Source organism: Pollachius pollachius, assembly GCF_949987615.1.
Source record: "Pollachius pollachius genome assembly, chromosome: 3".
NCBI lineage: Eukaryota > Metazoa > Chordata > Actinopteri > Gadiformes > Gadidae > Pollachius > Pollachius pollachius.
Genome location: NC_136936.1, coordinates 46014654 through 46036233, shown reverse-complemented (window position 1 = coordinate 46036233; position 21580 = coordinate 46014654). Strand labels below are relative to the sequence as shown.

General features: G+C 49.2%; 1 protein-coding gene across 1 annotated transcript in view; it reads left to right on the top strand.

Moving 5' to 3' along the window:
- The window catches only part of clybl (citrate lyase beta like), a gene marked incomplete at its 5' end in the record, with an annotated part of 53199 nt that extends 32263 nt beyond the window's left edge, over positions 1-20936 (top strand). The window contains 6 exons of the mRNA XM_079731430.1: positions 5685-5873; positions 12374-12475; positions 13718-13811; positions 14910-15077; positions 19094-19218; positions 20560-20936. Of these exons, the coding sequence (XP_079587556.1) occupies positions 5685-5873; positions 12374-12475; positions 13718-13811; positions 14910-15077; positions 19094-19218; positions 20560-20652 (771 nt within the window). The 3' untranslated portion in view covers positions 20653-20936. The remainder of the gene's footprint in view (positions 1-5684; positions 5874-12373; positions 12476-13717; positions 13812-14909; positions 15078-19093; positions 19219-20559) is intronic.
- Between the last annotated feature and the right edge of the window lie 644 nt (positions 20937-21580).

Below are 21580 nucleotides of genomic sequence, written 5' to 3'. Positions count from 1 at the left end.
TGTGTGTGTGTGTGTATGTGTGCATGTGGTGTCAGGTGTCCGGTGCAAACCAAGGTCCTGGGGGATAGAATTGATGGGCAACTGAGAGGTTAGAGGTCAGGAGGAGGCGATGACGACGCTGTGAGCAGGGGCTCTCATTCCAAACAGACGGCACTCTGGTGAACCGGCAGAGGAGGGAAGATCCAGGCAGAGGGAGACAGCAAGACAGACAGACGGACAGTGGCTACATAATACTTGGTATTTGTGTACATACTGTGCTGCACACAGTGCACACAAAATGCTGCATGGCAAGGGGATGTGTTTTAATACCATCTCTGATTAGGACCGTAAATACACACGCGCACGGACATACACACTGATGCATATGCATGGCAGTGGCGCACGTGTGAAGGGCCGAGAGAGGGTTTGGAAATCGCTGTGAACAGGGAGGTTCTCTCCTTCTCTCCCTCCGTCTTTCTTTCTTTAACGATCCTTTTACGTTACACACCCGTAACAGGATGGGGAAGAGATGCTAGAAAGGTAATGGAGACCTTTCAACTGTTTCCTCTTTCCGTCTCACTTACGACGCTGTTTGAAGTTCAGCTTGAAATGTGCTCTAAAACTCCTGATCAGTAGCCACATTGAAGGGAGAGAGAGCGTGGTTAGCTTCCCTGTGCTGAACAGAACCAGCACCACCCGGCGTACGTATGCCGCACTTAGCGTGTAATCCCATTTTCTTTTGTGAATGGCTCCGCAACATTTGAGGGACTCATCTCCTCATGAGTAACATGGTGTAAGGCGGGGGGGGGGGGCTGCAATAAGCTGTAGCCGGAGTCCGTCTAATCAGCTCTTTACTCAGCCTAATTAGCGTTCGTGGCTAAGCTAGCGGCGGCTGCACATTTTCGGCTGCCAGATTTCAACAGCTCTGACAAGCGGGTTTCATGACTTACAAATTCCTCCGCCTCTCTCCTGCTAGTTATCTCGTTGCCTGGCCTGACAGGCTAACAGATAGCGCAGGGTGGCTGCCGACAAAATGACAAGAGGAGAGGACTCTCTCTCTCTCTCTCTCTATCTCTCTGTGTGTCTCTCTCTCTCTCTTGCTCTCTCCCCCCCTGTCTCTCCATCTCTCTCTCCCCTGCGTGTCAGTTATCTGCATGGCCCGAATTAGTCACTCTTTCTGTGTGTCTGTCTGTGTGTCTGTGTCTGTCTGTCTGTCTGTCTGTCTGTCTGTCTGTGTCTCACTCTCTCTCTGTGTCTGTGTCTCTCTCTGTCTTTCTGTCTCCCTCTCTCTCTCTTTGTGTCTGTCTGTCTGTCTGTATGTGTGTCTGTCTCTCTCTCTCTCTGTGTCTGTGTCTGTGTGTGTCTCTCTCCCTCTCTCTGTGTCTGTATGTCTGTCTGTCTGTATGTGTGTCTGTGTGTGTCTCTCTCTCTCTGTGTGTCTCTCTCTCTCTCTCTCTCTCTCTCTCTCTCTCTCTCTCTCTCTCTCTCTCTCTGTGTCTCTCTCTGTGTCTCTCTCCCCTGCGTGTCAGTTATTTGCATGGCCCGCATTAGTCACTCATCCCCCCTCCAGCTTTCTGGAGCACCGCGTGTCACTTGTCACAACCCATCTAGGGTGACTGGGAGCCTGCTTAGACACACACACGGCACGCAGACTCACTGCAAGCAGACACACAGACGAGACAAGTAAAGACACACGCACGCACACACAACCAAAACACAGTGGTACGCGCGCAGACATAAACACAGGGCCACAGACGGCTACATATCAAACAGGCCTGCTCCACCTGCTCGCGACTAAGCCTCATTTGTATGGATAGCATCGCAAAGTGTTTGACAGGATGCGAAACGCCACCCCTGAAGAGGCAGAGGAAACAGCAGAAAACATGGAAGCTTACTGTTACCTGGGCCATCTCTTTTTTGACCTCCAACACACTATTTGTCCAGCTCCTTCTCCCTTCCTCTCTATCTCTTATTCTTGCTCTCTCTCTTTGTAGTGCACTCACACCCAATTATTCAAAATAGGAGTTTGCTGAAGGCAAATCAGACATTAAACAGCGTCGAAAACATTCGCACAGAAGTGTTTCCACACCAACAACCACAACAGTGGTCAGCGGAGCTGTTTGTCTTGCAGGGTTTCCCCTGTTCACCGCTACCACTGGCACCGGTGTCTACTTTAGATTGAACCGCGGGATAGGATACAGAGAGTGGATTAGCGGAGAGGCCATACAGAGCGAGAGCACGCGGGAGAGAGAGTGATAGAGAGACCCAGTGCCGTGGCGGTGTTTGACGTTTCCGATGGGCATCCAGGATGCGATGTCTGGAATGGGAGAGGCGCGAGGCCCCGCTGCGGGCCAGGCTTGCATCAGTGCGGCGGCTCGCCGTGTGATGCGGGGGTTGTCTCGGCGCCGCGGCCGTTAGCCGCGTAGCGAGGCGCGGCTCGGAGTCTAGGGCAGCATGTTAAAAAGCTGCCCTCTCCTCTGGAAGGTCAGCCCCCCTTTTTTCTCGCTCACGGAAAAAAACAAGGGGATCCTCGCCGCAGAAGTCGGGCGCCGCGTTCGACCCCCTGGCCGCGCCGGAGTCGGGCCGCTAATGATGAGGAGGAAGGGCGGGAATCAAAGGGAAGACGAGGGGCTGGCGTCTGAGTGGGGCGCTCCGTCGGACGCCAGGTGATTGGGGAGGGCGCTTTGAAGCAACTTGTTGGACGGATGTCCATTAATGTAAAATATCTCCCTGTTCAAAGGGCTTTATTCAAGCTCAGAGGAGCGGGGCCCGTAGGTGTCGGAGCCTCTCGGCCGAAGGCACTCCCCTCTCTCGGCGAGATTGAGGGAGAAAAAATAGTGGAATAAGTAGTTAGGGGGGGTGGTTGGGGGGTTGAACCTCAATTCCGGTTGAACCACAATTCCTCTCACTTCCACGCAGAGCAGTCCGTCGATTCATTATTTTTGTGTGTCGTCACTAAAGCCACGGAGAATTTAAGCGCCGTTGGCTGTGCTCTATCAAAGGGATGGCTATCCTTTCACTCGTCTTACTGTATGTATAGTATATAAATATATGTATGTATATATCGCTGATGCCTGAATGTCTCGCCTGCTCTTTCAGTGGGTCTGGGAAGCTTGTAAACCGCGGGGTCATGTGTTGTCGCTCTCCCGGCTGCCATTTATATATCTACTCTGGGATGAACGCGTCTCCTGATGAATAAGACAGACGTGTGTGTGTGTGTGTGCGTGTGTGCGTGTGTGTGTGTGTGTGTGTGTGCATAAAAAAGGAAAAAACGGGAGTAGGGTTAGGGTAAGTGGGAAGTGAATAGAAAAAGAGAGAGGGAAGAGTTGGGGGTTCCTTATCCACCATGTAACAGGTTTATGAAACGTGAGTTATAGCTTCGTAAAACAGTGCCTCCGTTTTAAGTTACGCCGCTCCGGTTGTGTGTGTGTGTGTGTGTGTGTGTGTGTGTGTGTGTGTGTGTGTGTGTGTGTGTGTGTGTGGGTCGTCCATGGTAGCAGAAGAAGTCCAGGCGCAGAAATGGGCAGCCTGAACATGACCCCTTGTTAAATCCCGGCTGATCTTGGATCCGTACTTCGATACCACATTTTATTGATGCAGAGCGCTTTCCCCTGTATCACAGTACAGAGATATCCTTATCCAGCGGCCGGCTCTGTCTGCCTTTCTCGCCCTGGCGGTCACACAACCCCAGAACCTCACCCCACTTTGTCTTGTTGTTGTCGGGGCTCTCCTGTCATATTATTGGGCCAATGAACTATTAACTGTTGTGGGATTGATCACGCGTCAGCCCAGGCTCCGGAATACATTGTAAACGTGATTGATGGGGGGCTGCGACCGGTCCCATTTCAGATGTCTCCGTCCTCCCTTGTGTTTGGGCAGCTGAAGATGCGATGCGCCTTCAGGACGATCAGGTTACCGTGGCTCCTGGTGTTTCGCCACAGCCACCATCTCCTCCTCCTGCTCCTGCTCCTCCTTAACCAACAACTCCTTTTCCAGCAACCCCATCCCCACCTCGTCTTCCCCAACCACCTCTTCCTCCACCACCACCACCTCCTCCTCAACCACTTCTTCCTCCACAGCCACCTCCGCCTCCCCCGTCCTCCTCCCCCTCCATCCATCAACCCAACGATCTGTGGCTTCTTTACAAGGCTGTCTCTTTACGACCTGCGTCTCGAGAGTGTCTTTGGGGCTTAGGGGGGGACTATATTGTTTCGACAGTCACGACTACTGTCTGTCAGATATGTAGAGTGCAAATGTGTGCGCAAACACATAAAAAATACACACACACGCACGCACACACGCATACACACACACAGAAAGTACACACACACACACACATAGAAAATACACACACAAACGTACATAAACATAGAGCACGTGCACACTCGCTCAAAAGCCCAAACCCCTTGATCGGAGCTGACAGCTTCTAAGCGATACTGTTTCCTTATGCTACCTAACCAAAAACACATTTAGAAAAGAAATACTAAATATTATTTTTCCTTGTCTTTTCACATTTAACCTCAGTATTATTTTCTTTCTTTCTTGCTTTCTTTCTTTCTTTCTTTCTTTCTTTCTTACTTTTCACATAATTTTCATGTTTTCATGAGTTTCCATCCTTTAGACTGCAATCACACACACACACACACTCACACAAACACACGCACACACACACTCAAACACGATTTTCTTTACCTGAATCCCACCCCTCCATATCTCTCTCACTCTCTCATATTTGCCCAGCCTCACATCTTGTTTATATCTACAGACGTGTGCTGCTCTGTTACTGTTGGGATGGTGTAGGGGGGGATTTTATTTATTAATTAAAATCCTTATTTTCCCGTGTCCTGGATTCCGCTGTTGTTTGTAGTAGAGAAAGGAGGATTCCGACAGCGAGGGCAGGCTATGGCCTTGTTTTTTATTCAGGCTACACACACGCAAGTACCTTTCCCCATTCAGTCCATATGGAGAACGCAGATTGCGGAATGCTCTTGTTGTCCGGGGCATTTTCCTCCACTTGTGATACGCTAAGTGGGCGAAATTGTGTAGGAGATTGCTTTTTGTTTCCTTTATTTTTAAAGGTATAAGTGGATGTATTCCGCTGGCATGGCAGCACTTTAGTGACAGAGGTGTGATGGTAATGTTGCTTATTGTGCTAAAGGTCAACACCATTTGTATGCTCTCACCGCCGGATATATGTGGAAAATATGTATGGGCACTTTATATATACGTGTAAGTGTTATATAAACGTTGTGCCCATGTTTGTAGAATGTTCTGCCATTCTGTCGTCATGTTTCTCAATTCTTTTTAGATATTTAATCATAGTTTTCTGCACACACTCTTCTGTGCATACGGGCCACACCCGACACCAGCCATCTTTGTTACCGAAGAAGCTGTTGTTCTGATCGTAATCCATTAAAACAGCTACGATACAGGGGCGCCCCAGTGGCTCACCGGGTAGAACACGTACCATACAGGCACAGTCCTGAAGGCAGCGACCTCTCCACCCCTCTACCTCCAATACCTTCCTCTCTATCTCACTCTATAATAAAGCACACAAATGCAAAAATAAATTGTAAAAAAAACAAAAAAAAACGTCCTTGTGACATCCTTGTGTGCGTCTGTGCATGTCTGTGTGTGTGTGTGTGTGTGTTTGTTTGCGTGTCTTTGTGTGTGTTTGTCTATGCGCGTGTGTGTTGCGTCTACAGTCGGAGGCCAGGGAGACGATCGCGGCCGTGCTGGGCGAGCTGGACCTGGGTCGGACGGAGAAGTGCGTGCGGGTCAACTCGGTGTCCAGCGGCCTGGCGGAGGAGGACCTGCGGGTCATCCTGGGGGCCGAGGCCCTGCCCACCGCCCTCATGCTGCCCAAGGTGGAGGGCGTGGAGGAGGTGCAGTGGGTGAGTCCCCCCCCCCTCGTCCCTAACAGTGTTATAATTGAGCGATGCTGTGGAGTCACGACGGATGCCGAACCTGAGTGGTGTGTGCATTAGCATAGCACGGATACAAGCGGAGTCTCCCTTCATCTAGCCTCTATAATTGCTTTAATGCTTTTCTAACCTGTGGCTGCTCGGAGTGCTGCACAATCAGTGAGTCACGCTCATCCGTTCATAGTTGCATAATTGCAAGGGAGCAGGCAGCTCATCCAGAGGAGTAAAGGTTAGGACACGGGAACATTTACTACAACATTTAGGGACATTTAGCAGACGCTTTTATCCAAAGCGACAGACAATGCAGTACATATGTCAGAAGAAACCGCAACACTTTGCTATAGGAGCAACCTGCGACCAAACCGGCAACCTTCCCGTCGTAAGAGCTCCTGAGCGACGAAGCAGTTTGACGAGGTGTCTCGTGTAATGAATCCACCTCATACGGTTTGGCTACACGGATGTATCCCGAGTAAGATGTCAAAGCAGTAAACGGAGTATGATGGGACTGCGCCGCTACAGAAGCAGCCCTCTTGATCACCCCCCCCCCCCCCCCCAGAGGAGATCCGCAGTAAAACCGGCTTATGCTTTAGAAAGCAAAACACAACCCCAAAAAAGATCCATGAGACCTCCTTTGCCCTGGTTCGTTTTAGAGAACGCACAGCCCAGCTCTCGCGTTCCGTGCTGCTTGCAGGAATAAGCACCAGAGACCCCGATGGGGATACATCAAAGCAGTCATAACAAACTTTTCCATATCATAGCAGTTTAAAACGGGAATTAATTCCCGTGGCAGAACGGAGAAAGAAGCCCTGTTTCTCTTGGCCCGGGTCCAAGGGGCAGATGGCACTCGTGCACATGAGCCGCCGGACGGTTGATGGGTCGCTGTAGCCTGACATTTCCCAACAGCGTCTCTACCAGCGTTGACCTCGGGACCAGTAGATGCCTGGATCGTATCGCTGGCGTCTCACAGGCCGAGAGCGCTGCGTTGCTGTGTTCGACAGACATTGTCACTGACTTTTGTTCAATGCGTTGGCAGAACGCCCGCCGTTTGTCCAAACATCGGCGCAGTCATTCAAAGTGACCTCTGTTTCTCAAATGTCAACAATAAGCAACATTAAACTTGATGGATACGGACCACGGCGAGGATCCCAGGGCTAAGGCCTGTTTACAGGAATAATATTTGTACATGCATATTTTCTTTGGTTTCCAAAGTTCTTATTCTGGAAGTTGCCTTTGATGCGCGACAGGGGTGTGTTGCTCATCAGGGGTGTGTGTAGCCTACCTGTAGGCATCTTTGGTAGAAACCCAAACCAAAATGGCATGCATCTGTACTCACTGGAAATCATGTGTATTTACTGTACAGAAAATGGATGACACTTTGTTACATTTCTCAACACTGTATAATCCAAACATGACCTAGAGTTAGTGCAGTCCACCAGGTGCCTGACAACCTAAATGAAAAGGTTCCCAGTGTTTCTGACCGTCCCCCTGGCTCTCTATAAAGGTGGGCCTTCAGGAGACAGTGACATCATTAACGCATGCCCAGGCTTTGATCGGCTCCATATGGGACGCTCCACCCAACTAGTGAAGTCCCACTTTCTCCTCTCTCTCTCTCTCTCTCTCTCTCTCTCTCTCTCTCTCTCTCTCTCTCTCTCTCTCTCTAATTCTTTTGATATTCATCTGTGGCTCTCTCTCCCTCTCTTTTGTTTTCTCACGCTCTCCCCTTCTCCCTCGGATCCTCGTATTAGGAAGACGAGAATGTTTCTTTATGTGGTTGTGTTTACATTTCTGTGTTTAACGTCTGTCTGACGGCCTTAAATTCCCAAGATCACAGCAAACGGAAGCTCTTGGGGGTGGGGGGGGTGAAGAAGAGGTTTTAAGAGGAGACTAAGAAAGGGGAGGGTGGAGGGGCCGGCATCCAGTCAGGCTGCCCTATGCCCTCTGTTATGTGCATGCATACACACAAACAAACAGAATTTTCTTAAACCAAATCCCACCCCCCATTTCTCTCTCTCTCTGCCTCAATCTCTCTCTCTCTCTCTGTCTCTCTCTTTCTCTGTCTCTCCCTCTTGGTCTCTCTCTCTTTCACTCTTTTACACACACACACCCCACACTCTAGTGCGTAGACACAAACAGGGCATACAGGGTCTTGGGACCAGAAGCAGGAAGTGTTTAACTAGTGGTTTTAATTAGAACACGTCTATTTCCTGCTTTCTTTCTTTTCTTCCCACTATAATTGCTGACAGGTGTTCACAGATTCTCTCCCTTTCACTCAGCCTTTATTCCTTCGTTCCCTTTCTCGGTGCACAAAACACGTCTTGTGAGCTGGGTTTTGCGGGGAAATAAAGGCCTTGGAAGAAGTCAACGAGAGGAGGGTTCACAGTCTCGTGTTTTGGCCCACATCAAGCTAGTTTGGACAACTGGTAAATGCTGTGGAACAACATGTTATTATTTTGCAGTCATAGACCTGCAGAGTGTCTGTGTGTGTGTGTGTGTGTCTGTGTGTGTGTGTGTGTGTGTGTGTGTGTGTGTGCGTGTGTGTGTGTGTGTGTGTGAGAAGGAACAAATGTATGAAAGTTTTAAAGACAACATTTAATAAAATGTAAGCTAAGTATGTAAACCAATGAGTTAGGTATGAATCATATATATAATTAATATATGTTTTGTATATATATATATATATATATATATATATATATATGTATATGTATATATGTGTGTGTGTTTTTGTGTTTGGGATCACATGTCGATGGCGTCCTCTTTGTGTCCCTTTCTCTTGTTAGTTTGTTTATTCGTGGGTCCGACGCTGCCTTCACGTCGTAAGCTCGCCGCGTCCCCTCTCTCCTCACGGACAGACGTCGGCGGCAGGGGCAGTAAATCCCACCTCTTGTTTATTTTCCTCCTCTTTTTATTGATATTAGCACTGGAACCTCCAGAGTGATTTGTTGCTAAAAGATGGACTTACTTGTTCCCCTTTGTGTGGCGGTCTTTGGCTTCGCCGGGGCCCCGTCCCCCCGGCCCTGGTGTGACTGACAGGCCTTATTGGGCTATAACAGGCGTAACTCCCTCCCTTTGTCCGCCCACAATTCTCACACAAATTCGGAGCCGTGCACATTCTTCGCTCGCCACACTATTTGGTTGTGCACCGGGACCAGAAGAATGGGCGCCCGGTGCTCCTCTCCTGTTCACCTCCTCCTACTCCTCCTCCTCCTACTCCTCCCCCTCCTCCCCCTCCTCTTGTTCCCCCCCCCCCCTCCCCTCCCTCCCTCCCGCCCTCTTCCCCCTCCCCCCCCTCCCTCATCTCTTTCGGGAGCTTCCCTCTGTGAAATGAACACTTCAGCAGGCCGGAAACATTTAATCTGCACCCCTCCCCCCCCAAACCCCCCCCTTTTGAAGAAAATTAATTGAAACTTGTCCCGCTACAACTATAGCCCTTCTTTCTACAGCTCTTGTCTCCCCCCCCTCCTCCCCCCCTCCCCTCTTCTTGTGATCAGGAAGTACGTTCCTTGCCGGTCTTGTGTCTCTACAGCCTGGCCTTCTCTAATGGCCACTGATGCGGTGGGTTATTTTTTGTGTTGTGGCTAATAGTGAGCACTGCCATTGAAAGGGGGGGGCTCTCCTCAAGAAGGAGAGCTGTTGACGGCTAATGGCCGCCTCTTCTCTGGAACACGACGGAAGAAGGAGCGAGCGCCCGCCACACCTTTTCTTGCGGCGTGAATCGGGCCCTTCAAGCCCATTACGGGCTGAAGCGCAGGGTACGCCGGGAGCACGTAAACATGTAATCAGAGGTGTCGCCGGGGCCCCACAGCCAGCGCCGCTAGCACGGGAGAGCTGTCATTCGTTTCTATCGTCTTCTCTTTCATTTTCTTCAGCCCACATTCAAGGCAGGGCCGCTGATGGATTTGTTGTTCTGCGCGAGGGTTCCTGGAGAGTGGCGTGCTGCGCTAACACGCGCTGTGTACGATCGAGGGAGAATGTCGTCGCCAAATGGACGCCGTCCCCTTGACGGACTTGACCGGCAAAAAATCATGGTTTTCTCCCCCTCCCTCACCCACCCCCTCGTTGCTCGGGCCCTCTCTCTCTCGCTTCTCCTCCCCCTTTTCACCTGTTATTTTTTTTTCTTTTTTAGGGTGTTGGGCAGGGGGGTTATTATGCTAAACCCCCCCAGCGTTGGTTTCTATGTTGCCATAGCAGCCCTGCTCCTGTGGGGTTGTGACCTCAGATGATTACAGTACAAAGCCTATTGGGTCTTGAAAACCTCTTTGAAGATGAAAAGTCTTTGATGGTTTGTGTTTATGCAAATCTCTCAGATATGATTTATCCAACTGAGATTGAATGGGGAGATGATTAAAATTGGCCCGATTCTCTCTTTTTTTTTTTTCTCTAAATCCCTCAATGGCGTGGCCGGGCCCTTTGAGCGGAGAACAAGTGTGGCGTGAGTGCGGGCGTTTGGGGGGCTACTCTGGTCGGGCCTTGAAACAAAAAAAGAAAACCCCCCAAAGATCGGGGGCGCCTTACCTGAGCTTCTCTATACCTGTTTTTTCTTCTTGACCAGTGAAAGAGAGAACAAGAAAAAGGAGAAGAAGAAAAAGAGGGAACATGGATTTAGACATTTTGTGCTCGGAAGCTGAGAACCCCTGCCCCTTCTTTTTCTTCACTCTCTCTTCTTTTTCTATTTCCCCTCCCTTTTTGCTTTTTTTCGGGGAACCGGTCTTTGAAAGGAAATATCTGAGCGAGGGGGGCTTTTGTGTGTTTCCAGATGATGGATTTTGGAATTTTGGCTCCCCCACTGGCAGTCCAGGGCTGGCTGTGAAGCGGTCTGCTGGAAAAGAATCGCAGCTCTTTGGTCTTCAAAGGCCTAAACTCGGTTCTAAAGCCCTTCTTAGGTGAGCCCGCACTATTAGCAGGACCCGCGCGGCATAAACGCCTCGGCAAAGTGTCATATCACACTCTGATTGTTGCTCCCATCTCTTCCCTGCTCCCTGACACCGTGGGGGAGGGGGGGGGCTGCGAAAAATAGAATAATGTAGGAGTGGAATCGCGCTCGGAAAAACATTCCAAAACGCGTTTCCTCTGCTCTTTTCTTTTACGGTTTGCGTGTCGGTGTGTATGTTTATGTGTGTGTGAGTATCTGGGTGGGGGTGGAGACAGGGGAGTCTTTGAGTGTGTTTTATGTGTGTCTTTGAGTCGCTTTGAGTGTGTGTGTGTGTATGTGTGTGTTTGTGTGTCAGTGGGTATGCGTCTGGGTTTGTGTTTGTTTGTATACATACTTGCGTGTGTGTGCGTGTGTCAGTGGGTATGCGTCTGGGTTTGTGTTTGTATTCATACTTGTGTGTTTATCTGTGTGCACGTGTATCATTGGGTAAGCATCTGGGTTTGTGTTTGTATGCCCAGTGTGTGCGTTTGTCATTGTGTATGCGTGTGGGTTTGTGTCTTCATACCCAGTGTTTGTGTGTGTGTGTGTGTGTTTGTGTGTCATTGGGTAAGCGTCTGGGTTTGTGTTTGTATACCCAATGTGTGTGTGTGTGTGTGTGTGTGTCATTTTGTATGCGTGTGGGTATGTGTCTCTATACCCAAGGTGTGTCTGTGTGTGTGTCATTGTGTATGTGTGTGGGTTTGTGTCTGTATACCCAGTGTGTGTTCCGTGGTGTATCTCTGGGGAAACTGTAGCTTCTCTGTACCTCAGGAGAGAAGGTGGCACATCGGTTTCAGACGGGGTGGGGGGTGGCGTTAGGGGAACCCCTGGCGTTGAAGGAGAAATTATTCCTCTCCTCGCTCAGATCGCGTCCCTCCCACAGCCGCTCTCGTTATGCTCCGAAACCCAGAGAAGAAACGCTCCCGATTGCTTTCTGGCAAAAGACTAAAAAACGGACGAAACCAGTAATAGAGGTGTCAAGATTTATGTGCAGAGAGAGAGAGAAAGAGAAAAAAAGGAGTTTTCTTAGGAGAAAATGTCTCCTTTTACCCACCTGACAATTTGCTTTGACACACACAGTTTGATATCTCAGTCTGTGTTTCCTGTGTGTGTTTGTTTTGCATTCATATTAGTTGGCAACACATAAATGGCTGTGCTCAGCCAGGGATCCCACATGTCATCAGTGAGGTACAGGATATCGGTTCCTCCTTGGTGTTCCACCTTTGTTGTGTACAATATTTCCGCTATTTTGGCGGCTACAGAGTCTATAGAAACGGCTTTAATCACGCAAAGCTCACACTTTGAAAAACACCTGCGAGCGCCCCCCCCCACACAACGTCATGCCCCTGTAACGATTTGACAGTTTAACCGTATAGAAAGCTCTCCTTAATAAACTCAAGGTGTGTGTACACAGTTAAAAACAATACATATTCTCGCTAATTACGCTTGAAGGGTTTCCACTTCTTGCATTCAATTCTTTAAAATAAATTGTCTTTGTATCGGTGGCTCCGTGATAACAACACCTCTGTCGCCACGGCGATTGCCGTCGCATTTTCAGTTTGTCGACAGGTTCCGGAGCCACTTGAAAGGACGGCCGCTGACGGAGCCGATTCGCCTGGTCACCTTCGTGGAGACCGCCGTGGGTCTGCTCTACTTTAAGGTAAAAAGATAAAACGCAACCCCCGCCCCCGCCCCCCCCCCCCCCTCAACGCAAACTGCCTCGCTCAGCACATTCTCCTGGTTGTTTGTTTGTGTCCCGTTCCCTTTGGAAGAAAGAGGCGGCATTGGCGTGTGAGGCGCCGCGTGCGTCCAGAGCACAAGATGAGAGGGATCGAATGTATTGTGACAGTCTTTCAAAATGTTTGAAAGACTCTCTCTCTCTCTCTTCAGCCCATATCTCCCACTCCCTCCCTCCACCTCTTTCTCTCTAGCTTTTCTGCCCATGCCTCCCACTCCCTCCCTCCCTCCCTCCCTCCCTCCCTTTCTCTCCTTCTCTCTTTTATGCCCATGCCTCTTTCTTTCTTTCTTTCTTTCTTTCTTTCTTTCTTTCTTTCTTTCTTTCTTTCTTTCTTTCTTTCTTTCTTTCTTTCTTCTCTCTCTCTCTCTCTCTCTCTCTCTCTCTCTCTCTCTCTCTCGCTCTCTCACTCTCTCACTCTCTCTCTCTCTCTCTCTCTCTCTCTCTCACTCTCTCTCTCTCTCTGTGACATGTTTTAATTAGACCAAGGTTCAGTATCATATGGGACAGGGTTTTAATCACATTTTGGCCGACATGAGAGTCTGGTAACAGAGTGACCTTCAGCCACGCAGGGGGAAGAGGGCCGGGGTTGGTCTGATTTTGGGCAAGACACGTGGTCCTAGATCGTTTTATTTGTCTTTTTCTTTATTCTTTTCATTTTTTGTGTGTGTCTTTGTGTGTGTGTGTGTGTGTGTGAGAGCACTTCGCCCCAGACAGAACCATAGGATGCGAGCTCCAGTGAAATAAAGCCTGTCCCAGCGAGTGGTTGATTTGGACACCGGCCTATTGTTCTTTTGTTGTTCAAAGCGCAACATCACATTTCCAGCCGTGTTTTGGCTTTCTCTTGGCTTGCCAACGTTGTGGCATACCTATCATTTGGCTCTCTGGATAGAACCACCCCTCTCAGCACTCCCAATCGATTGTCTGCAGAGTAGACCAACGAAAAATGTCAAACTAAAGCGTTGCCTTCACTTTGGACATGCAGAGGGTTTGCATTTAGGCATGTGTTTATGTATCTCTGCCATACATCCATAAGTACATACATACATAAGATACACCAACAACTCACAGATGTACGTTTCCTTTTTACAATGTCTAACCTGACGGGTTTGTGTGTGTTTGTGCACGCTTGTGCGTGTGCGTGTGTGTGTGTGTGTGTGTAAACAGGAGGTGTGTGAGGAGGTTCATCGGCTGGCCCACAATGCTGGTCTTCATCACGATGGGGTGGTCTTTGGTTCTGATGACTTCTGCGCCAGTATAGGTACACACTCCCCACAAACGCCCTTCACTATGATCACGATTCACCATTAAGGAGACGCAATTTTACAGAGTGTTCGGCCCTGAAAAAAGGTTCAGGGCATTAAGGTGAAGGTATGGGCAATGTATGTTGCGCAACTAGGCCAAGCAGGTAGACTGGGGTTATCGAACGCAGAACCCTTTGACTGAGAGTCAAACCCTGTAGCCGGTACACTATAATGTGTTTACACATCAGGAAGAGAGAGACGGCCTCTTTGAGGTAATGTGGTGATTTCAATAAAAAAAACGACTAAAGCAAATGAGCTGGGAAATAGTTTGATATTTTCCTGTTCAAGGCTTTTGGTGTTTTGATGATGAGAGATTTTACCTCTCTGTACAAAAAAAATCTATCCTGTTCTACACTGACTATTGAGTCATTTTCCTGGTGGGCGGTATGAACGAGAGGTCGACTAGTCTGAATATTTAAACAAAATCTTTCGACATGAATTTATAACAACTGATGAAAGCCACCATAGATATTCTCTTTAGCCGTCGATAAAGTCATTGCATCTGAGGGATCATAATCAGCCTTACCAGTGTTGGAATTATCAACATAATAACGCGCATTAGCGCAAACCAGTCATCTTAAAGTTAGCCAGCGCAGGATTTTTGGCTCGCTTTGATTGCAACATTAAGCACAGTCAGCGACGCCTCGATCGCATAATGACTTCCCCAGAGACGGCTGCTTAGCGCACGCACTAACACACGATTAGAACACACGATTGATTATGGACAAGGTAATCAGTCTTCTCCCCGGACCGCGTATGTAGATCAGTGCACGGTGATATCTCTTGAGACACCCGCAGAAAAAAAACACAATAAACACCCAACATTACCAGGGAGAATTGACCATTACTTAAAAACGAATTGCTCACATATTCTTAATATTTAGGATTTAATATGACTTAAATCGTAAATATCAACAGCTTCATTGGATTTATCCGTAGCCCGTTTCAAGTGGCTCATCCTGACAAACGGGCCCGATCGATCCAGTGGTTCATCTCCCGATCGATAATCAATGGCCGGGCGATGCTAATCAAAGTGTGGGCTTGTCCCCCGGCAGGCGCCACTCGGACCAAAGACGCCCGGGAGCTGCTGTACGCGCGGCAGAAGGTGGTGGCGACCAGCAAGGCGTTCGGCCTGCAGGCCATCGACCTGGTGTACATCGACTACAAGGACACTGAGGGCCTGAGGCGGCAGGCCCGCGAGGGGGCTCTCATGGGCTTCACAGGTGACCCCACCCCCACGCATGCACACACGTATACACACGTAAGCGCACGCGTGCATACACATACACATGCACGCATATACAAGCACCCATGCACACACACAAGCACACATACGCACTAACGCACGCACGCACGCGCACACACACACACACACTCTCTAGGTCCAGGGCTCATCATAGGTCTGCCTATTTAGATGATTTTGATCACTGAGGATCTGCTGGTTTATTTGCATATTTACTACTGAAAAGATGAAACAAACAAAGAACATTGTCACTTGACTTTTTTGTGAATTTTCACTGCAAGGTTTTATTGTCTGCATTATAGTAGTGTATATTTATCAGTTTGCTCAGAGTGTCGGCTTCTGCTGCACAGAGAGAGGTGGAATCACGCGGCTATGTAAAGTGAAATGCTAGCCGCTGATTCCGACATTTTCCTATTCTGCACAACATGAATGAACTGCTAAATGGTTTTAATTTGAAAAGGCATTGTGTGTGTATATGTGGGTGTGGGTTTGTGTCATTGTGAAGCTAGCATAAAATGTTAGCTTTTAGTTTAACAGATCTCAGTGTGTGTCTGTAGCCAGGCAACGCTTTCAGAATGTTTGTCTGTGTGTGTGTGTGTGTGTGTGTGTGTGTGTGTGTGTGTGTGTGTGTGCATACATGTGAGTGTGTGTCTGTCTGTGCCTCACAGACGAACAGACGGCAGGAGACTGGAATTTCTATTCCAAAGTGGATATTCCAGAAATATGGCAGCAGTTCCAAGGCAGTCGTTATCATTACGCTGGCATTTTCATCAATCAGAGAGCAATTTGCTTCTAAACCAGAAACTCAAATCAGCAAACGGCTGCAAGTCACACGGCCAGAACACACCTCGGACACAACTCCTAGTCTCTGCCCGTCGAGGTGTTATCCGTCTATTAAAGTGTTTCTTGTTTCTCGTGTATAAATCGGTACTAGTCGTTTTTTTGCCATTCCGGGCCTTGTTTTTGTTCCATGTCGGGGAAGCAGCAGGACTTCATTTAATAGGTCAGTTGTTACATTATGGCCATTAGTGGGGCTTCGCTCCGGAGAGAGGACGGAGAAACTAAAGGAGAGGAAGAAGAGGCTCTGCTTTATCTGTTTTATTCGCGAAGAGGGTAATTCCATGTGCGCAACCCAGTACCGATCCCCACCACCCCCCATCCCCTGTCTGTCAGACTTGACATAACAACGTATAAACGCACGTACCGACGTCACCAGTCACACTTAAAACTGTTGTCACTGCAGAAAGTGTTCTGTGCACGCCGTATCCTTGCTCGACCTGTAGGTGTTGAAGTACACGCACACACACACTTACGCACACGCACACACAAACACACTTACGCACACACACGCACGCACACACACACACACACACAAACACACACACACACTCCACACATAGAGCATGTGTAGAGTGAATAGCGTTTGTTTTGTGAGGGCTCTTTCCTCCCCTTCTGGTTGTGAGATCAGTGTGTAACGGCGCGTCTTGCATGGCAACAACGCTCGCATGTGACCTGGCCTGCCTCCCGAACGCTCTGATGCCCCTCCGTGCCATATCGGCGCCATCAAACCTACACTTTTCAGTCCGCCCCCGGAAAATAATTCAAGACATTTTCAATTATTTCACACTTTGTTTGTCCGTGTACGGTCAATCATGTGTCTGAGATATCTACTATTACACTGACGGAGCGACGTGACTCTTTGGAAGGGCTCAAATGTTAGCTTTCACACACTCTTGAGTGGCAAATGCTCCCTCTTTCGTCTCTCCCGTACGGACGCTATGTTCCTCAGACGGGCCAAAAGACAAGTCCATACGGTTTTCACCATATTCTGAGAATAACCTCCTATTCTATGTCACATTCTGTCAAATGTGGATGCATATAAAAAAACAGAGGCTATACAATACAATATTCTGTGACTATTCAGGATCATTCTGTGCTATTCAGGATTTTTGTAACAATAAGGCTGCCTTTGCGAGCGCAGACAGGTGAAAGGAGCACCTGTCATCACAGCGGTCTAGCAAGGCTTGACCGCGGCAGCGAGAGGGAGACAATCGGTGCGTTTGTGAAATTAGAGGTTTGACTGATATGGAACAGAAACCACTCAAAGGTCTGTGGATTAATGGCTTACTGGCTTGGCCTCTCTCTCTCTCTCCCCTCGCTCTATCGCTCTCTCTCTCGCTCTCTCTCTCTCTCTCTCTTTATTCGCTCTCTCTCTGTCTCTCCCCCTCTCTCTATAATCTTAGTTAGTGTTATTACTAGCAAGAGTGTACTTAAGAAATAATACGGCCCCACAGAAAGCCTTCACCTCAAAATGAATTGACCTTGACACTGCACTGCCTAAGCAACGCACGGCAGCCATTAACAGCAACACCCCCCCCACACACACACACACACACACACACACACACACACACACCACACAGACACACACACACCCTCATTCAAAGGCCCCTGCGGATGAAAGAAATATAAACAACACTGTAACAATCGATCCGGGAAACCCAGCCGTAAACCCTGTAACAAATACCTCTCCTTTTTCTTTCCCTTTTCTTTTTTTTTTTTACCATTCTTGATTTATTTCAGCAAACGACCACGCTGCCGCCTGCCCTGAGACCTGCCTGTGCCTTTGAAGTGTCAAAGTATGTCAGGGGATTTTAGGTTTTACCTGTCAGCCGCCAGTGCCGGGGGTTTGACCACCAATCGGAACTGTCCGCCTTTTGCTTGCGAGTGGAAGCGGAGAGGGCGGCTTCCCAGAGTCACGGTACACATTTCTCTGCTTTTGGAGAGCAGATTTCCCTGCCGTCCCAGGGGCCCTGCCCATCATCCGCCTGAGAGCACTTTGCTAAATAGCAATCCTCCAATGAGACGGCAGCAACACATGGCAGCCCGCGATTGGCTGGGGGGCATGACGGATGCGTTTTGGGGGAACCAATGAGTTGTAACCGAGGGCACCTGAGTCACCCTGTCACCGTGCACGCTTTCCTTACTCTGTCACTCTCCTGTCGACACACACACACACACACACAAGTACACACACACACACACACGCCCACACGGGGACACTTGCATGCACATACCCCAAAATCAAAGTGTAGAAACATTTAATTGCCGTAGGAGGAGGAAAACAGTTATGTTTTTCCCTCTGCACACCTTTCTACCTACACACATACACACAGACACACACACACACACACAATACCGCACACACACATGCACAATATGCACATAGGTGGTCTCTTCGCCTCATTCTTCTCCTCCTCTTCCTCACACTACCCATCCTCTCTTTTTGTCCTTTTATTTCTGTCTCCCGGGGTTAAAAAGCCCACTGGCGCCAGGCCCGGTTGAATGGGGGGAGGAGGGGGGTGGGGCCGGCTGGACAGAGCTTAGCCCTGAAGTGATGACATCGCGGCCCGCCCCCCCCGGAGCCCCCCCCGTCCCTCCCGCCAGACACTTCATATCCTCAACTTCAACGCTACAAGTTTGATCCTCCCAATGTACACGAGGGATTACGGCGGTGGCGTTCGCCCAGATTGTGGGTGGGTGGAGCAGGGGGGGGGGGGGGGGGGGGGGGTTGGTGTCCCCAGATGAAGCTGCCTTGCCCCCCCCCCCCCCCCCCTCCCCATGCCCTCCCCCCCTCCCTCTCAGTCTGGACCAGGGGGGACAACTCTGTGGAAGACAACGTTGTGTTAGCGATGGAAAGACGCATAGACCAGTGTGTCTGTGTCTGTGTCTGTGTGTGCCATTTCAACACAAACCTTCATATGTTTTAGTATGCTTTATATATGTTTATAGAGTACACTGTTTGTAAAATTTGATGGAGTACTTTATTCCATCCATTGGGGACACTATTGATTGGCTAAACTAAAAGCACTCCAGCTGGTGCTTTTGTTCACACTATTGCATAGTTCCAGTGCCTTTTAAGAGGGTCTATGTGTGTTTGTGTGTGTGTGTGTGTGTGTCTAAGGGGGCTGGGGGTCGCTGTGTGTTTATGTACAGGTAAGCAGGTGATCCACCCCGGTCAGATCCAGGCTGTTCAGGAGGAGTTCTCCCCGAGCCAGGAGAGGGTCCAATGGGCGACAGCGCTCGTGGAAGCCTTCGGGCAACACCAGCTGGAGGGAAAGGTACCGCACAGGTTCTCCTTAGCCACGCACACGCTGCCCACTCCCCCATTCCACCCCTTCACACACACATTTGCTCTACACTTTGACATGTACAATAGGTGTCATTGTATTGTTTTTATTTTGTCCCATAAGTCACTACCGTTTATGTGATATCAACAGAAAAAAAAACCTCTGAGTTAAAAAACGATTCACTCTGTATTTTATTCATATGAGATGGTGCCACGCGATATGTGTGTGTGTGTGTTTGTGCATGTGTATTTGTGTGTGTGTTTGTGTGTTTGTTTGCGTGTGCCAGTGTGCGGTGGTGTTGACAGACGCCATGTCCTGGTGACATAGGCTACGGCCCTCCACACGGGACAGATCTTTTGTGTGTCTCTATAGCACAGAGAGGGAACACACGCACAAACACACACACTTTACACACCTCTGACCCTCCAGAGAGGACATTCACACACACACACACACACACACACACACACACACACACACACACACACACACACACACACACACACACACACACACACACACACACACACACACACACACGCACACACGCACGCGCGCGCGCGCGCGCGCGCGCACACACACACACATACACACCTATGTTATTTCAGAGTGGACACACATACACACACTACACACCTCTGCCCCTTCCAGAGACTACACACACACACACACATACGCACACAAAATACACACCTCAGTGGGAGACAGCATATCAGATAAGGGGTGGGGGGGGGGTGAGTTTGAGGGAGGGGCAGACAGGTCCATTAAATGTAGGATATTATTGCTCCTAATTTATTGCATGGATGGATCTGGATGGATCTTTATGTGCGGAGCGCTGTTGGTTCTGTGCTGATGTCATGTGCAATCTGCCCACACCTGTCCCCCTGCCAGGGCCGCTCCGGTGCGCTAAACATCGCCTGGGGGACAGGTACCCTCACCCCGCCCCCCGCCACACAGGCGGAGGGCGGGAGGGAGAGTGTACATTTGTAATTATAATTCTAGGGTTGTGAGCAGAAATCAGGGTTGACCCTGTCGTCTTTGAAATGTGACAGTTGCAACTTTTTTATGCCTGACCGTGGGATATGTGGAACCTCATTGTGTAGAACCAATGTAAAGTTTCTTCTTTGGTGTTAATGTATTTGTGAGTTATTGAGCAATTCTGGATGAAATAAAACAGTTGAAAATACTTTGAGCAAGCTTTGATTACTTTTCTAATTGACCATACTAAATTCTCTGCCTCTCCTTCACTTCCTCTCTCTCTCTCACTCTCTCCCTCTCTTCCTTTCTCTCTCCCTCTCTCTTCCTTTGTCTCTCCCTCTCTCTCTCCCCCAGGGAGCCTTCACCTTCCGTGGCAGCATGATTGACATGCCCTCGCTGAAACAGGCCCAGAACATCCTGACCTTGTCCTCCACTGTACCAAAGTAACCCTTGGACCCTCCATACATTAAGGGAGTGGAAGAACCACAACGTCCAGGCTACAGAGTCAGACGGGAAACCTAAGTCTTGAGCCAATCCTGGGTCCTGAATGCTGCAAAGTTACAAATATTTTGTAGAAGTTTTGTGATTGAATGGGATGCACAGTGATACTTCTGTGGTAACCGATGCAATGTTTGGTGAAGCTTATTGTAAATTGTTGTATTAATTATTTAAAAAAATGAACTGAGGTTTGAATGACATGAGATGAACGCTACCTTGTAAAATGTAAATAAAAAAATAAATCAACATACCACAGCCTCTGTTCTTGCTCGTCTGTGTGTGTGTTTCCGCACGTCCGTGTGCTTGTGTGTGTGTGATGTGTGTGTGTGTGTGTTTTACAGTGTGTGCATATGCATTGAGACCACGTGTGCCCCCCTCCTCTCCCGGGTCAATGACTGATGCTCGGCCATCTCTGGGGCCCAGGCAGCTGGGGCGAAAGGGTAAACAAACACAACAAGCCACTGTGTGTTGATCCATTCAGCACCGGCCCTGGCCTTCCCCCCCCCCCCCCCCCCCCCATCCCCAGCCCTAAACGCCAGACCTCCACCCAGCCCTCAACCCCCCCTGCCCAGTCCCAGACCTCCCCGACAGCAAAGTCCTGTTGAAAGCCTCTGTGATTCACGTTCCACCAACACTCGCGGGGTCGGCGGTTGCTGTTTGATTGTTTGTTTTTGGCTTTCTGGCGAGGGCCTCCCACATCTCTTCAGCGGTGTGCCCGTGCCGTGCCCACTGGCAGGCGTGTGGCATCAGACACTGGGTATCCAGGGGCACGCACAAAGTACATGAACGTAGCACATGCACCCATTCTCACCGCAGAGCAGCGCTTTGTACTGTTTTTCTTTTATTGGGGAGGGGGAAAAAATATTTTAGCTCTTTT